General features: G+C 41.8%; 1 protein-coding gene across 1 annotated transcript in view; it reads right to left on the bottom strand.

The window, feature by feature from the left end:
* LOC144524114 (teneurin-3) overlaps positions 1-14,644 on the bottom strand; it is a 72,364-nt gene that overhangs the window by 31,459 nt on the left and 26,261 nt on the right. The window contains exons 8-13 of the mRNA XM_078260138.1: positions 13,857-14,042; positions 9,652-9,798; positions 8,909-9,125; positions 3,808-3,927; positions 1,750-2,011; positions 7-274 (exon numbers count right to left, since the gene is read on the bottom strand). Of these exons, the coding sequence (XP_078116264.1) occupies positions 7-274; positions 1,750-2,011; positions 3,808-3,927; positions 8,909-9,125; positions 9,652-9,798; positions 13,857-14,042 (1,200 nt within the window). The remainder of the gene's footprint in view (positions 1-6; positions 275-1,749; positions 2,012-3,807; positions 3,928-8,908; positions 9,126-9,651; positions 9,799-13,856; positions 14,043-14,644) is intronic.

Genomic DNA, 14,644 nt, shown 5'->3' with positions numbered 1-14,644 from the left:
ACTCACCCACAGCCTCTGCCAGGCCAAAGACCCTCTGATTGTAGGCGTCTGTTTTATCCCAGATGAAGGTGTACGAGAGGTCAGGGAAGGCAGGGAAAGTCTTCTGGAACTGACGGCCCATGACGGCCACCATCAGGTGGACCTTCATCAGGCCAAAGGGGAGACGGTCTTGGGTCAGGAGCACCTTGAGGATGGGCTTGTAGCCAGCTGCCCTGGAGCTCAGGTAGACCAGGTTGAGGTCACTGCCTGGTATGGCCACTTGCTCATGAAGGACCTATGATTTTAATTAGCAGTCAGACTGGTGCCAAATACACTGTGCGGAGTACAGACTTAAGTAACAGGAGCAACAGGAGTTTGCTGTTAGTTAATGTAGAGGATGACTTTAAATACAATATAAAATGCATCATATTTATGTGAGGTAATATATCCTTTTATAATATATATTGCACTTCATTCATTGGGGTTCACTTTTATCATTCAGGTTAGAGCAATTCCATCAGGTACTGTAAGGGAAATGTTTGTTGCCAGACATACAGGATTATGTTATATTCTACGCAGCAGCAGTGAAACATTATGAATGTGTGTTGAGCAGCCAAAATATTAAAAAAAGTTCTTACTTATACCAAACCACAGAGTACATTAGTTAATATGCAAATTGTGTTAGGGAAAGCTGGAGAAAATGTGGACCCAAAATGCAGAGGCGGAAACTGAGGAACGTTAGATGATTTAATAAAAATAAAAGTATACAAAACCAAAGGAGTCCTGGAAAACTAGCAGGCAAAAACAGAATCCAAAAATAAAGTACAAGTAAAACAGAAACTAAAACATGAACAGGGAAAGCAAACAAACTGGAGCCAAACCACACAGGAATGCAAATCTGGCTACAAGACACACATAATGATCTGACACAGGACAAAGGGAACACAAAGACTAAATACACAGGGTAATGAGGTAACACAAGACAGGTGACACAAGGGCTGGGAAACAGGTGAAACATTAGGGCTGGGTAGAACAATCAAAAAAGGCGGGAAAGCACAAGACATAAAGTAAAACCAGACTAGACAGAAAACCAAACTATCAAAATAAAACAGGAAACTGAGCAAAATACAGAACAGAAAATAAGATAAAAACACACCAACCCATAACAAATTGAGCAAACTCCACAGGCAATAAATGAATTCCTTATTATTTGAGTCTGTGAAAAAAACATCAACTTGAACACCACAGCTCTAATAACTAACAAATCTGTTTTCATTGTCCCAGTTCCCTGGACCAGGTTTCACCTCAGACTGCCACTGAAGCATGTACAAATTCAGATACCCGCCTCACATTTAACACAGTTTTCTTTTCTAATCAGTTTCAACAGCAAAAGCTGCAGAGCCACATTTTGCATGTATCCTGAGGAATGTAAGCTCCATGCGATGCGCCCTCAGAATTTATCAGTATTACTGTAAGACAATTTATGGCTCAGTATTTGGGGAGACGCCTCAGTTAAATGAAAGCTCAAAAGGCAAACTGAAAGGCAAATCTGACTGTTTAAAACACGCAAGAGAAACCCTCGTCAAAGAAAGATAACAGCATTATCGTTACTCTGTGTATTTTAAACAGTGCTGCTTGTAATGTTGGGATCAAACATGGGTTAAATTATTAAAGTCATTCAAAACAATCAGATATGAGCACAAATGGGGAATTGACCATAAAAGCCCTGTATATGATCTCCCTGGGTCACCTCTGTGACAGCCATCTCACCTGGGTCTCGGGGATGATGGGGCTGTCCTCTGGGGAGGTCTTGTAGAGAGTGGAGAGGGGAGTAGCCAGGATGAGGGGGTTGGGCCGGATCAGGCCGGTAAGGTAGCAGCTGGGGATGTCGTTCTCCTCCCGCTTCATCACCACCGTGTCCATCACATGGAAAACGTTCCAGGGCAGCCACACTGTGCGGTGCAGCGCGGGGAACGGGGCGCGCTCGTAACTCAATGTCAAAGAAGCTCCGCCGTTGGCCAAGAGGTCAAACCTTAACATAGTATCGTGAAACAGTCACTGATTGTACAAGCTATCTGCAAAAAAATGCAGTTCTATTAAAACCTTTTATTTTCATAGTTCTGTGGGTTATGCTATCATTGTGCTCATTAAAGTAATTGCTAAGATCTGGGAACATGTTGCTAATGATTTGAGATGATCTAAACCACAAGACTAAAAAGTGATGGGGGTACATTTGAATCATGTTTTCCCTGCTCATGTTTCTCGCTCCATCTGACTTCTTTTTTTCGTTGTTGTTTGTTGTATTAATGTTAAAATGTTATTACTGATAGGAATGATGGCCCGGACTATGGAAATAAGCCTCAGTAATAAACCCTTTCCCTTTAAGTGCAGAATTGCAAAGTAAATATTTATTTTATTCTTCCATCTTCAAGAGAGAGGAAGAGAGAACTTTTCCTTATCAAATGTATTCCCTCTGTACAGCCTCTATGTATTATTATCATTCACTGAATCTAATTTATGACTTTTGTTTAACCAAGCATGGTGTGAGAAGACACTTTGTGGTTGAATTTGGTTTGGAGTCTTCTGAGTCTTGGGAGTTTTCTCTGGCAAACCGGTTTTAATTAGTAGGACATTACTCAGGGAAAAGTTACTGGTTTGGAGATGAAGGGTGAGTCTTTGAAGTGCTGCTCTATATATTCTGCGAGCTGCACTACCCAGGGGGTAAAGCATCTGTGTGGTGACATTGCATGCATTCACATGCACAAAGACACACACACTCACAGATTTGAATGCTTATGCACATCTCTCATACACGCACTAACACCCCCAATGACACACGCACACACACACACACACACACACACACACACACGCCAACTTACAAGCTGTGCAGCTGACCCAAAACGGCTTCCTTCTCAAGCTCTCTCCACTTTGGGCAGTGGGTAGCTCACAGCTGCAAGAGGCCAGGCTTTGATACTGCCCCCCCTCACCCCAACCCCCTTCTTAACACACTGAGCGGATCTGTTGGCTAACCAAGTGTGATTATCCCCAACCATTCATCACGCTCCTTGTCAGAAGCGTTACAGGGCGGAATATCTGAAGAAATCAGCTAATCCTCAACTGTCTGGGGACACAAGGATTGTGCTTCATAACAACAGCTGTACAATTCTCTGCCACTCATAAGCCTTTTATTCCATACTGGCAACACATAAACACATCCTCTATCTGCTGAATTGGAATGAAGGCCTTGGTTCACTATCTCTGACGACCATCACCAAAATAAAGCTCCTACCTGAGATGAACCCTTCCTGTATAATATGTGACATACGTTTGTCTTGCATGTGTTTGCACTCTTAATATTAAGGGCCTGTCTGCGGTAACAGCAGGAGAAGGTCAGACAGTAATCCCATGTTTTACTACACCGCGGGCAGATTGATTCTATCCTTGCTGATTCAATGCATTTTAAACAGCCTGGTTCAAAATGGCCTCCACCACTGTGACATTTGCATGAGGAATTGTTCTAGGGCACAATGTGCTGCTGTTTCAATTTGTTTTGAGCGCTTTGTGGATAACTGCCATGACGACTTTTCCACTATTGGGACAGCTTTTTTCTGCAGTTTTTAATACTGGTCTGGGGACAGCAGTCTACAATATCCACAAATACATTGTTGCAAGGCCAATGGTTAAACCTAAGGGCTGAGTTTCCTGCGAGAGAGTGCTCAAATGTATTAGGACATGTAAATGAGTGTCGATGAATGCAGATGGATCACTGTGTCCCACTGCATGCTGCACCTACTGATGCATGTGTGCACAGAGTGTCTCCCTTACATGCCATCTTGCCGCGTGATGGTGTAGCCGTACTCCGGGTAGTGCAGAAAAGACACGTTGACTCCAATCAGCGGCGTCCCGTCTCCCGTGAGAACCTGACCCCGGATGACTGACACCAGGCTGTGTGGGCAAACAAACACGGAAAGGGCTGAGTAAACACACAATGCCAGCCGGCGTCAACATGCGTCCACGGCACCAACACTGCAAACAACTGCCATCCCTTAGCCAGCGGCTCCAGCAGGGAGGTATGATTTATTGACTGTTAGGAATACACGTCAGTGGTTGTTATTCATGAAAATGCCATCTTACAGAGCACCACTCTGTCTCTGTTTACTGCTTTAAAAGCCCATAATTCAGTGGGATGAGGTTTCCCAGACATGGAGGACTGTTGAGATTTTGCAGCATCTTGCATGTGTATTGCAGCATTTATATTCTACAATTTAGTTTCTCACACCTAAACCCTATTTGTATTTGAAGTTTGAGACATACAAAGCCATGTATAGCTCTAGCGTTTCATTTTGTGAGGCCAGCAGAGAAAACAGTGGGTATCAAAGCAAAGATTGAAAAACACAGGACACTATTTAGCCAACAAGATTCACACTTAAATGATCAGCCTGCGATGTAAAGTCAACTTAGTAAATGAAGTGCACAATATAGCCAGCAGAATATCAAATGAGATTCATAAGTGAAATATTCACAGTAATGTCATCACTCTGAATTAAGGATTTCCCCTAAATGGTATTTTCAAGAGGGTGTGATCCAAGCGTGATTATTCTTGCTTAAGTTTTTTTGCTTCCAAAAAGAGCCACTTGTCAGTGTCATACCCGAGTCTTGCGCTCACTGGCGTGATAAATGTCTGTTGTAATACTTGTGATGAAAGATAATGTATCAACAAGAATTGTCTTAGAAGGGGCTCTTCAACTCGGTTACAAATATCCTCTTGATGTGAGAAGTTGAAAAGCTCAGCGGCTGACATGTCAAGAGGCACTTCCTAAGAATGCAGAAAAACAAAACAAAACAAAAAAGGAAAAGAAATGAAAAGGAGTTTCGAAAAAAAAAGATATGCAATACAATAGAACTGCCACAGCACTTTAGAAATAGTGTAGATGTGAAAAGAAAAAGTAATTTGAATACAAAATGTTCAGCAGTGAAAAGTCAAATGGCGCTTTTCCATTACATGGTACCTGCTCGACTCGCCTTTTTTGGTTTTCCATTACGAAAAAAAGTACCTGGTACCTGCTAACTGGTACTTTTTTTAGTACCACCTCAGTCGAGGTTCCAAGCGAGCTGAGGCAAGCCGAAAAGGTGACGTGAAAGCGACAGACGGGTGTGTGTGTGTGTGTGTGTGTGTGTGTGTCTGTCCTTCTTCTTCTTCTTGTCTTAGTTAATGGCGGATTGCAAACAACTTTTAGGTGCATACCGCCACCTACTGTGCTGGACGGGGGTGTCCTGAACAAACCCGCTATTTTTAAATAGTTTAGCCAGCTGTGTTTTATTTATTTTTTTGCTGCCTCCAGCTTCATTTGAAACTAAATGTGTCTTCTGGCTGTGGCAACAACAATACACCTTCCACGTTCTGGTGCCGCTTGTTTTACAGTTCTGCGGAGGCTCCAGGCAGAGCTTTCACCGTAGCCTACGTACACACACACATGGCCGGCTATGTAAGTATAAACATCAGGCCACTTACATAGTATACGGCGAAAGCTCTGCGTGGAGCCTCCAGAGAACTGTAAAACAAGCTCAAGTGGCCTGATGTTTATACTTGTGCGCTGGTGTTTGCGTCGAGCCGGCATATAACGACCAGCCACGCTGAGGCGGTACTAAAATCTGCAATGGAAAACGGACGCACAGTGTGTCGAGTCGAGTCTAGGCGAGTCGAGCAGGTACCATGTAATGGAAAAACGCCAAAAATGTGAATGTGTTGTGAAAAACATTTCCCCCCTTTTAAGAAATAACTGCAGGAGAGGCTTTCCAGACAACCACCAGTATTTATACGTACATTCACACCTTGCGGTTGTCTTATATAACACCCCTCCTACTGCTGGCCAAAGAGCAGTGCCACAAAAGCAGGTGGGGGAGGGTTAAATGCTTCACTTAAGGGGACCTCTATGGTAGTTAGTCTAGCATGGGGGAGCATTACTCATTCACTGTGCTCACCCAGAATTTCCCTGCTGGCATATGGATTTGCTTCTGATCAAAAGGCTCTCCACCTCCAAGCATCCCCTCCCCCTGCTTTCACCTAAAAAAAATCTGTATTTTCTTTGGTATCTTTGCTTTATAAATCACAGAAATGGAAGATTCAACATGACTGCAGGGCCTTCAGGTAAAACTTACCTAACACCGCTTCTCGTTTGTATATTCTTAAGTGTGAAGTAATTTGTTAAGTCAGTCCTTTGTTTGAAGGTAAGAAGGGGAGACACTGCGATATTTCTCCATCAACATTTAATCATTCCCTACTTCTCAACCATTGAGCAGAATATTAAAAGTGTTCCCTCTGCATTTGTCACTGGTGGGCAAAAGATGTCTCATTTTGCCACTTTATCTCCAGGTCATTACGTATATGAGAGGAGGATGATCAACAGCTTTAGCCTCTCTTATTTCCCTCCCGCTCCACGCCTGGCACAACCATCTCCCATCCTTTATTTACCGGCTCGGAGAACAAGGCCACTTAAGAGCCTCGGCGAAGGTTCACTCTTTCTTCCCGGTGTCTCTATTAATCTTTTGAGAGCATGCTACAAGAGCCGAACCCCCAAACAAACGGCAAGTAACACCACCTGCTGAAACCCCAGAAATTAATCATATAATTCATGCATTCTTATCTGTCATTGTCTCATACCGGCTGTAGAAAAACACCATCAGAATCCCAATGGGAGACTTGTGTGGGGACATGTGATACGGCTGGGGGACAAGTGGGGGGGGGGGGAAACCACTAAACCACAACACGTTTTATTCTCTGTGTTACATGAGGGACAAGTTTACTGCCGAGTTCTGAAACCTGACCGCGCGCTAGAATCTGCTCCCTTTCTCTTTGCTTTCACAGTGGCTTCTTAAAAAGTAAAAGAAGAGGAGTGACCTCTAACTGTTTCCCATTTCTGCACTGGAAGACATCAGATACTCGACGACGAGTCACTGCTACTGTTGGAAGCCTTGATGCCGTTCTGGCTTTGTTCCAGCGCTACAGAAACTTTTTTTATAATGTATGCTCTGCAATGCTCTGTCAATAAATTATTCACCCTATAACTTCAAATGAATGTTTGAAAAATATGGGTCTCCAAACACACTCTGCCACTACTACATTCTACTTTAATATCTGACTCTTTCAATAAAAAAAATAATAATAATGTACTCAGTATTTGTGCTGATAGGATGCAATGGAGAAAAAAAAAGGTAATTAATTTTGTCAAATGTATGCATGTTTGCAGAGTCACTAAAATCCACCATAGTGTTTTTGACTACAAAACTAACTTTCTACAAGGAGATAAAAAGGCAAATGAGTATTTTGAGCAAAAGAGCTAATGCCACTACCAGACATGAAATCGACAGTAAGCTGAAGACAATGAGGATGAGGATTACTGAGAACTTGGCTGGGAGGCGGGGGGGGGGACTGCCTCATTCTATATTTTCAGTAAAGCATGCTATTTACATAAGGATTACTTTAAACTATTGGAGGGAATATTCCCAAAGCCTTCTGCACACAGTTGGCAATCATTTTCCTCTCCATCAGTCACAAAACAAACTCCACTCGTGAATCTGAACAGACGTGGGAGTGCACTGAGGTTTTGGTGAGAAATCTCCTCAGTTTGCAAATTGATGTAGCCCAATAGTCTATTCACTGGGTAAGATATTCTCTTCCTTTGTATCAAACTTTTTTAATCAATGCTTTTTTACTTTGGATAAGCAGATAAATGATAAATGATAAATAAAAAGCCAGCCAACACTTGAAGGTCACAGGTTTTATTTACGTCAATTCATGTCAAACTGTCTTTCAAAGACATACAAACATATATCTGCTCTGTAGGTAGATGATGTAGTTAGTGTTTCCAGAAGCATGTGCAAAGAAAAATCAAAAGGTAAAACTTTTTTGAAGAAGAAGATAAAAACAAAGAGTCTACAGTAATAATTTCTACCATGTTCACAATCTTAGTTTAGTGTGTTAGCTAGCTAATTTCTGCTGATTGGGACTGAATACAAATTGCACAAGAGGCTGACAGGAATGTGATTAGTTTGGCAAATACCAAAGAATTGGACAAATCGAAATTTTGACCTGATGATGGAAACATAAGAGATCATCAATGTTTTTAGAATTAGGGAACATGACAAAAACCAAATTGATTGATTGAATGTCTGAACCAAAATTCCATCCATCCATCCATCCATCCATCCATCCATCCATCCATCCATCCATCCATCCATCCATCCATCCATCCATCCATCCATCCATCCATCCATCCATCCATCCATCCATCCATCCATCCAATTTTACATTCTTTGATGTTAAAGTGCAGGATACCATTAACTTCTGGCTCTTTGCAGACTCTCTTTGATTGGACTGATTTAATGTGGTTTTCTGTTGGAAAAAAAGTTTCTAGAAAATAAAACCGTCTAGCAAATTTCAAAGAGATGTGTATTTATGTGTGCCGGCCTTAGATATTCAAATATACTGTGTGATGGAAAGCCCACTGATGATCAGAAAAATTAAGTTTTTGATAAAAGATATGCATTAATGTGCAGTGAAAATGGTCTCTTCAGAGAATTTTTTCTTCTTCTTTCCTTTCCAATTTGGAAAACCACATGGTTGTCTTATATCTGTAAGAAACCGCATCGTTATGTTTTCACAGTCACAAAGGCTGGTTTCAGCCAGGCACAAGCTCACTCCTGAGCTACTTAATCTTGACTTGTGACAGAAATAAACGCTTGTTGCAGCGACTCCACTGTAAACACACTTGTCCCCGTGGCTATAGAAGACAAAGAGATGTACGATTCTTTGACGTTTTGAAGTGGCTTCACAAACACAGGTGCCTCCAGGCTGGTAATGAGACAGCAAACAGCTAATGTGATGCAAATAATTAAAGAGCTGTCAGTAAATCATTAAGCCGCTTACCTGCTGTTGAACTGGTTATCCCAGGGTATCACGTGACTGCCGCTGGGACCAATCAAGAAGCTGACGCGATCATAAAAGCCCTTGGACGTGGGCTGGGCGGCTGAACTCTGGCCCTGGCCGGCGATGGCAGCGGGGTCGGGTGAGCCGCGACAGTAGGTCTGACCCTGGCAGGAGATTTGAGTGCAGCAGTCTGGGTCCATGCAGTCGACGAGGCCATCTGGAAAACAGGAGGGAGAGTCGAGACAGGAAGGGGAAAGTTTGGTCGACCTGGATGCATTAGGAAACGTGTGAGCAACTCCATTATTGTGTTGAGCTCTGGTACACACAGATGACTTCTAACGTGAACTTAAGTTCATCAAAGTGACAGCAGAGATCGTGAGCTGACATGAAAAGTATGAACTATTTTAAAGTAAGTCACCTAATATGAACCTCAAAAGTTCTGGGCTTGTTGATCAGCAGTTCATTAGACATCCAGCTCCAGAGTATTGATATTTAGTCTCAACTACTCTTTATAATTGATCTACTGTATATTTTAACGCGTGCTGTTTAACAATCTGCTCTGCTACAACATTTGCATATTCTTTCCAGTGATGTTTTATGTATGATTGATTTGTTTCGTTTGTTTGCACTGTCACCGAGGAGCCACATCAAAGCCAATTTTCTGTTTTGCACAATGAGAGTTACACAACCGTTTTTTTCTGGATCTAAAAGACTGTTTTGTACGAGCTTCTAATTCTTCCTACCTCCCTCATTATCCTTGCCATCTGAGCAGAGAGTTTCCGTCGCTACATCGCATCCCAGCCCTCTCCACCCCGACTGGCAGATGCAGTGCCAGACGTTTTGATCCAGGACGCACCTCCCGTTGTTGTTGCACAGTCCGGGGCAGCCGTCTGTCAACACATCACGTACGTGTCAAACAGCGGAGCAAGTCAACAAGGAAATCAGGGGGAGAAGGGGAGGAGGAGGAGTAGTGGAAGACAAGAGCGAAGGGGGCATTTAGAGTGGACAGGGGGGGGCAGAGGAAGGACAAAAATGATAAAAGACAGTATTGAGTGAACATACAGTACAATACACCTCTGACAGGACTTGGGATGTGGGGGGAGGGCGTGAGGAGTTACAGTCGTTTCACATGAGTTTCAGGAGCACGTACAGCTGCACTGGAAAGGAAAATGCATGGGATAAAAGAGGAGGAAACCTGTTGAGCTGTTTGCCTACAGTTAAAGGGCCAATGGGAGACACTGTGAATGCATGTTGAGTCATATCCTAATGGCAGTTGGAGTATTTTTTTCTGTTTAAATCAAAGTTGACAATAATTATATATGAGTTCATGTGACTTGGTGTTTTGGTTATGTTTTGGCATGAATTGTCATAGTGTGATTTTCAAATTAAGGGCTGACGTGGAGCCACATTCACAATTTTGGAGTTTTTTTTTTTATATTTCAATCAAGCTTTAAAAGGATTCTAAGTGAGTTCAAAGTTGCAAAAATCCCATGTAAGAAGCTGAAAATCTGTGACTGTCTTGGAAGTACATCGCTTTCGCCAGGAAAATAATTAAAGTAGCAATAGTCTACTGCAGATGTTAGAAACACTCATGTGAAGTAACAGCAACATCAAAGGGAAAGGAAAGTATATATGTAAATAGGGGAAGAAGTGTGGGAAGAAAGGGGAAGATCTAGAGTCTCTACATTTACAGAAAACAGAGCACTTGCTGCCAGATCGCATTCCTTCTAGTGGAGGGTGAAGACAGGGAGCTGAAACATGACTAAACCACACCAGTTTGGGGCGTTTAATCTGGCAGACACAGGGAATTAAGACAAGGGGGGGGGGGGAGAAGGGACCGTGGAGTCTGTGTGAGACTGGTTCAGACAGACAGGAGATGAGGAAACATATCGAGCGAGCAGGATTAGGAAACATTATGATCGACTCGGACATAGAACAGGTGTAAATACGCCGTGCTAGGAAAGACATAGAGCAGGGAGGGATTGTTTGTGACAATCTCCCTTGGGGGGTAGTGGTTCAATTTACCTTTATATCCTATCTTGACTGCTCCTTTTACACAACCGAGGAAAGGGAAACATTTGGAAAAGAAAATTACTTATCTCTTTGGTGGCAGAGAGCTAAGACTGACAAACACATTTACTTATTGTAACTTATAGGGAGCACAAAAAGTGAGAACGGTTGCTGGTATAAAACTGATGTTAACTGCCAACTTGCTTGAAATATTTGAAAAAAAGAAGAAGTTTGCAGGTAGTTTTCCCGAAGATTATAGTTGGCTTTGCCACGTTTTATTTTCTGCTCTAATTTCAATCTCTCGACTGTGTATGCAAATCATAGTCGTTATGGTAATTGAGCTGAATAGCTAATACTAAGCATGAGTGACAGGATATGACTGGAAAGCTGCGAGCTCACCCATTTTTTTTAAATTTTTTTTTTTTAACAGAGTTCACATTTCTTTCAAGCAACACAAAACATCTTGTATGAAGAGTATAATTGTCAAGCAAAGTTAAATGTATTTTACCTGATACTCTGGAATCCAGGGCTATACATGTACGCCAAGAGGGAATTTGATAGAGATAGATAGGTAGGCAGACAGGCATACAGACATAGAATAGAAAAGAGAACAGATATAAGTAGTAGTTAGGCAAAGAAATGCAAAGAGCAAAAACAGGTAGAAAATTGGTTTGCGAGAGGGAGACAAAAGAGACAGAAGCTGCAGATTTAAAGAAGTAGATTCATAATTTAGCTGCAGTAAGGGGGGAAATCCAGTATTTGACTTAGAGTGTAGATGGTAATTAAAGCAGCAAGTGATTAATCAGAATAATAGATGCATCCATGGTCAAAATCTTCACATTTTTCAGTAAAAACGCTTTAGGTGGTTTTTATATTTCTGTCCATAGGAAGCAACATAAATGAATTAAGCTTTGTAAAATATTCATTGTTAACACTCTCCATCTGCTTTGCTTTGCCAAAGCAAGACAGGCTAACACAAAGAAGATCACACTATTCCTCTTGATATCTGGTTGTTAAAACACTCTTTGTTTTCAGACAACATGAGCCAGTTTCATCTGGGCCTGCGAAACATTTTACTGCCTGCTTGGCATGTAGTCTCACCCTCAGTCTATTATGAACGCATCATGAAGCAGCACGCCCAACTTTTTTTTTTTTTCTTTCAATGTTGCTGTCATCTCCACTTCGGTGATTTCAACAACTGCACAGAAAAGATCCAGCAGTACACTAAGACGAATCAAAAAACACCTTAGTGGTAAACTGCAGTGCTGAGAAAGCAGTTACAATGGGTTAAGCCTTGCATATAAAACAGGATCTAGATGCTTGTGACAAAAGAATGGCCGAGGAGGTCCTCTATTCAAGCTCTGTCCATGTAATGTGATTAAAAGATGCTTTGTGCAAATGGCAGTTATTCAGTGTTTGGAAGACAAAATAAGCTCCCGTTTCTCCAAGAAAAGGTAACGCACTGCCTATTCATCCCCGCTGCATCCAAAGCAAGGAGTTACTTTCCTGACGGGAGCCTTAAACAGGAGGAAAGAAAGAGAAAAGGAAAGATCGGCCCTGAGGAGGGAAAGATTAATACGTTCAGGAATGTGAGCCCTCCAACAACTCTCTCACTGCAATCTCCTCGACCCCCCCAGAGATGGATCGGCGCTGCGGACCGGGGATTGCCGATGAGAGAACTTGTAAATACATAATTAGGGTTCAATAGTTTGGAGGGCCAGGTCTTTGTGTCACAGGGAGTATTTCATCATTGAGAGGTTGGAAATGACACTTGGGTGAATGGTGTTTGACGTGGCGTGTCAGGGTTTAACTACAGGACCTTTGACAGGGGGTAAGGTGTCAAGGAAGTTTGAGTTAAAGGTCAATAGGAAGGGACATCTCAGAACTCATTATCCTCATTAATTCCAGGTGAAGCACTGCCATTTCAGAAAAAAATTATATTCCAAAGAGGCCTACCCCTGGCTTTTCGGCTCCCTACATACCTGCCCTTGACTTGCAAATACAGGAGCATTACTTCAGCAGTCTAAAAGGTGGAATATTTAAATGGATGATGGGAAAATCACATTTTGTGAATCACAAAATCACAAAAAAAAAGAAGACATTTTAAGAAAGAGGGAAGAATAGTGAAGAATAGTGAATAATAGCTTGATATATATCACGTTTACATTTCACTTTAGTAGGAGAGAGGGTTAACGGCTTACTGTAAGGTAAAATTGCCCGCATTCAAACCTCTACATTTACCACAGTGTCTGTTTTTAGGTAGCTCTGGCTAAGAATAGCTTGCTGCTGAACAGGAGGTGATGTTTCCAGAAGCAGCAACTGGCATTTATTGCAAACAAAATGGAAAAACTGAACCGTTAATATGTCACCATAGTTAGTACTTCAGTTAAAGTAGCAATGAGACAACATAAATAGAGTCCATTATAAGTAAAGGTCCTGGAATTAAAATATTAAGGTACCATTTTCACAAGCAATGTATGCTAAACTACAATATTTCCCTCTGAAATCTGGTGGAGTATACTCAAATACAGTACTGTATTTGAGTATATTTTACTTTCCACCAATGACTGTGGCTGACCAACATACACAAAAAAATCCAATGATGAAGATCCTGGCCAGTGGTCACAATGTTTGATTCAGTGCTCTCTGGAAGTTTACTTCTAAGCAATACAACAATATTACCATAAAGTTCTTATCACTAGTTGTGTGTCACTAGTAGTGTCATGCAAAGGTACTTGTTTGGAGTAGGTAGGCAGCAACATAAGTGTGCCATGATTTGAGTCTTTCCAACAGATGCTTGAAACTGCACTAAAACACTGACATTCACACTCCAATGTTGCCCTTTTAAGCCTGTCCATGAATGAATTACCTCTGTAGTTCGTGGCCTTTTGTCAAGTGTGTGTAGGTGTACAGTACTGCATGTGTCACCGTGGCTCACCGATGGTGCAATGTTCCCCCGTCCAGCCCTGATGGCAGTCACACTTTCCCTCTCGGCAGACTCCGTGGTCGATGCAGCGTGGGTGACAGTCCCTCTGCTCACATTCTGGTCCTGTCCAGCCTTCCTCGCACTGACACACACCACTGATGCACAAGCCGTGGGGACCACAGTCCACCAAGCACACCTCTGTTGCAAAAAAAAAAAAAAAAAGCCACAGAGTCATGTAGGTGTTGTTATGTGAAAAGGCCCTTTTTTTTCTTCTGTACTGGTGTATTTTTGTAGTCTGTGTAGATGCATTTGCCACTACTGAAAAATATTCTGATGTTTGCTGAGAAGTGTTGGCTCCATCGGTTAAATTGGGCCTATAAGTTTAACTGCAAATAAAACACATTTTCAACACTATTCCTGAAAAATGTGTTATAGAAAATCCTGAAATGGTGAAAATATTTAAATGAACAAAAGAAAAAGGGGCTTATAATGTCTGATATATTTCATCTGAAGAGGCTTATAATTACTGACATCTATTAAAAAGGAAATTTTAAGAAGCATCATATTACATGGGGAAAAAAAATCAGGACTTTACCGCTTTCTCTTGCTTTATGGCTTGTAATAAAAAAATGTGTGTAAAGCAGGACAAACAGTTGACTTACATTGGAGCATTGAAACAGAATCCCTTATTATCAACTTTTATTCGGCTGCCACTTTCCCAAAATACACATGAATAGTTGAGAAGGAGGAAAAAAAAAGAGGATACATTCCATACTTCCTCCCGAAAAGTATGAAATTAA

This window comes from Sander vitreus, chromosome 10 (assembly GCF_031162955.1).
Source record: "Sander vitreus isolate 19-12246 chromosome 10, sanVit1, whole genome shotgun sequence".
NCBI classification, from domain to species: domain Eukaryota; kingdom Metazoa; phylum Chordata; class Actinopteri; order Perciformes; family Percidae; genus Sander; species Sander vitreus.
The sequence above is the reverse complement of the archived record's forward strand: the minus strand, read 5'-3'. Positions and strand labels throughout refer to the sequence as shown.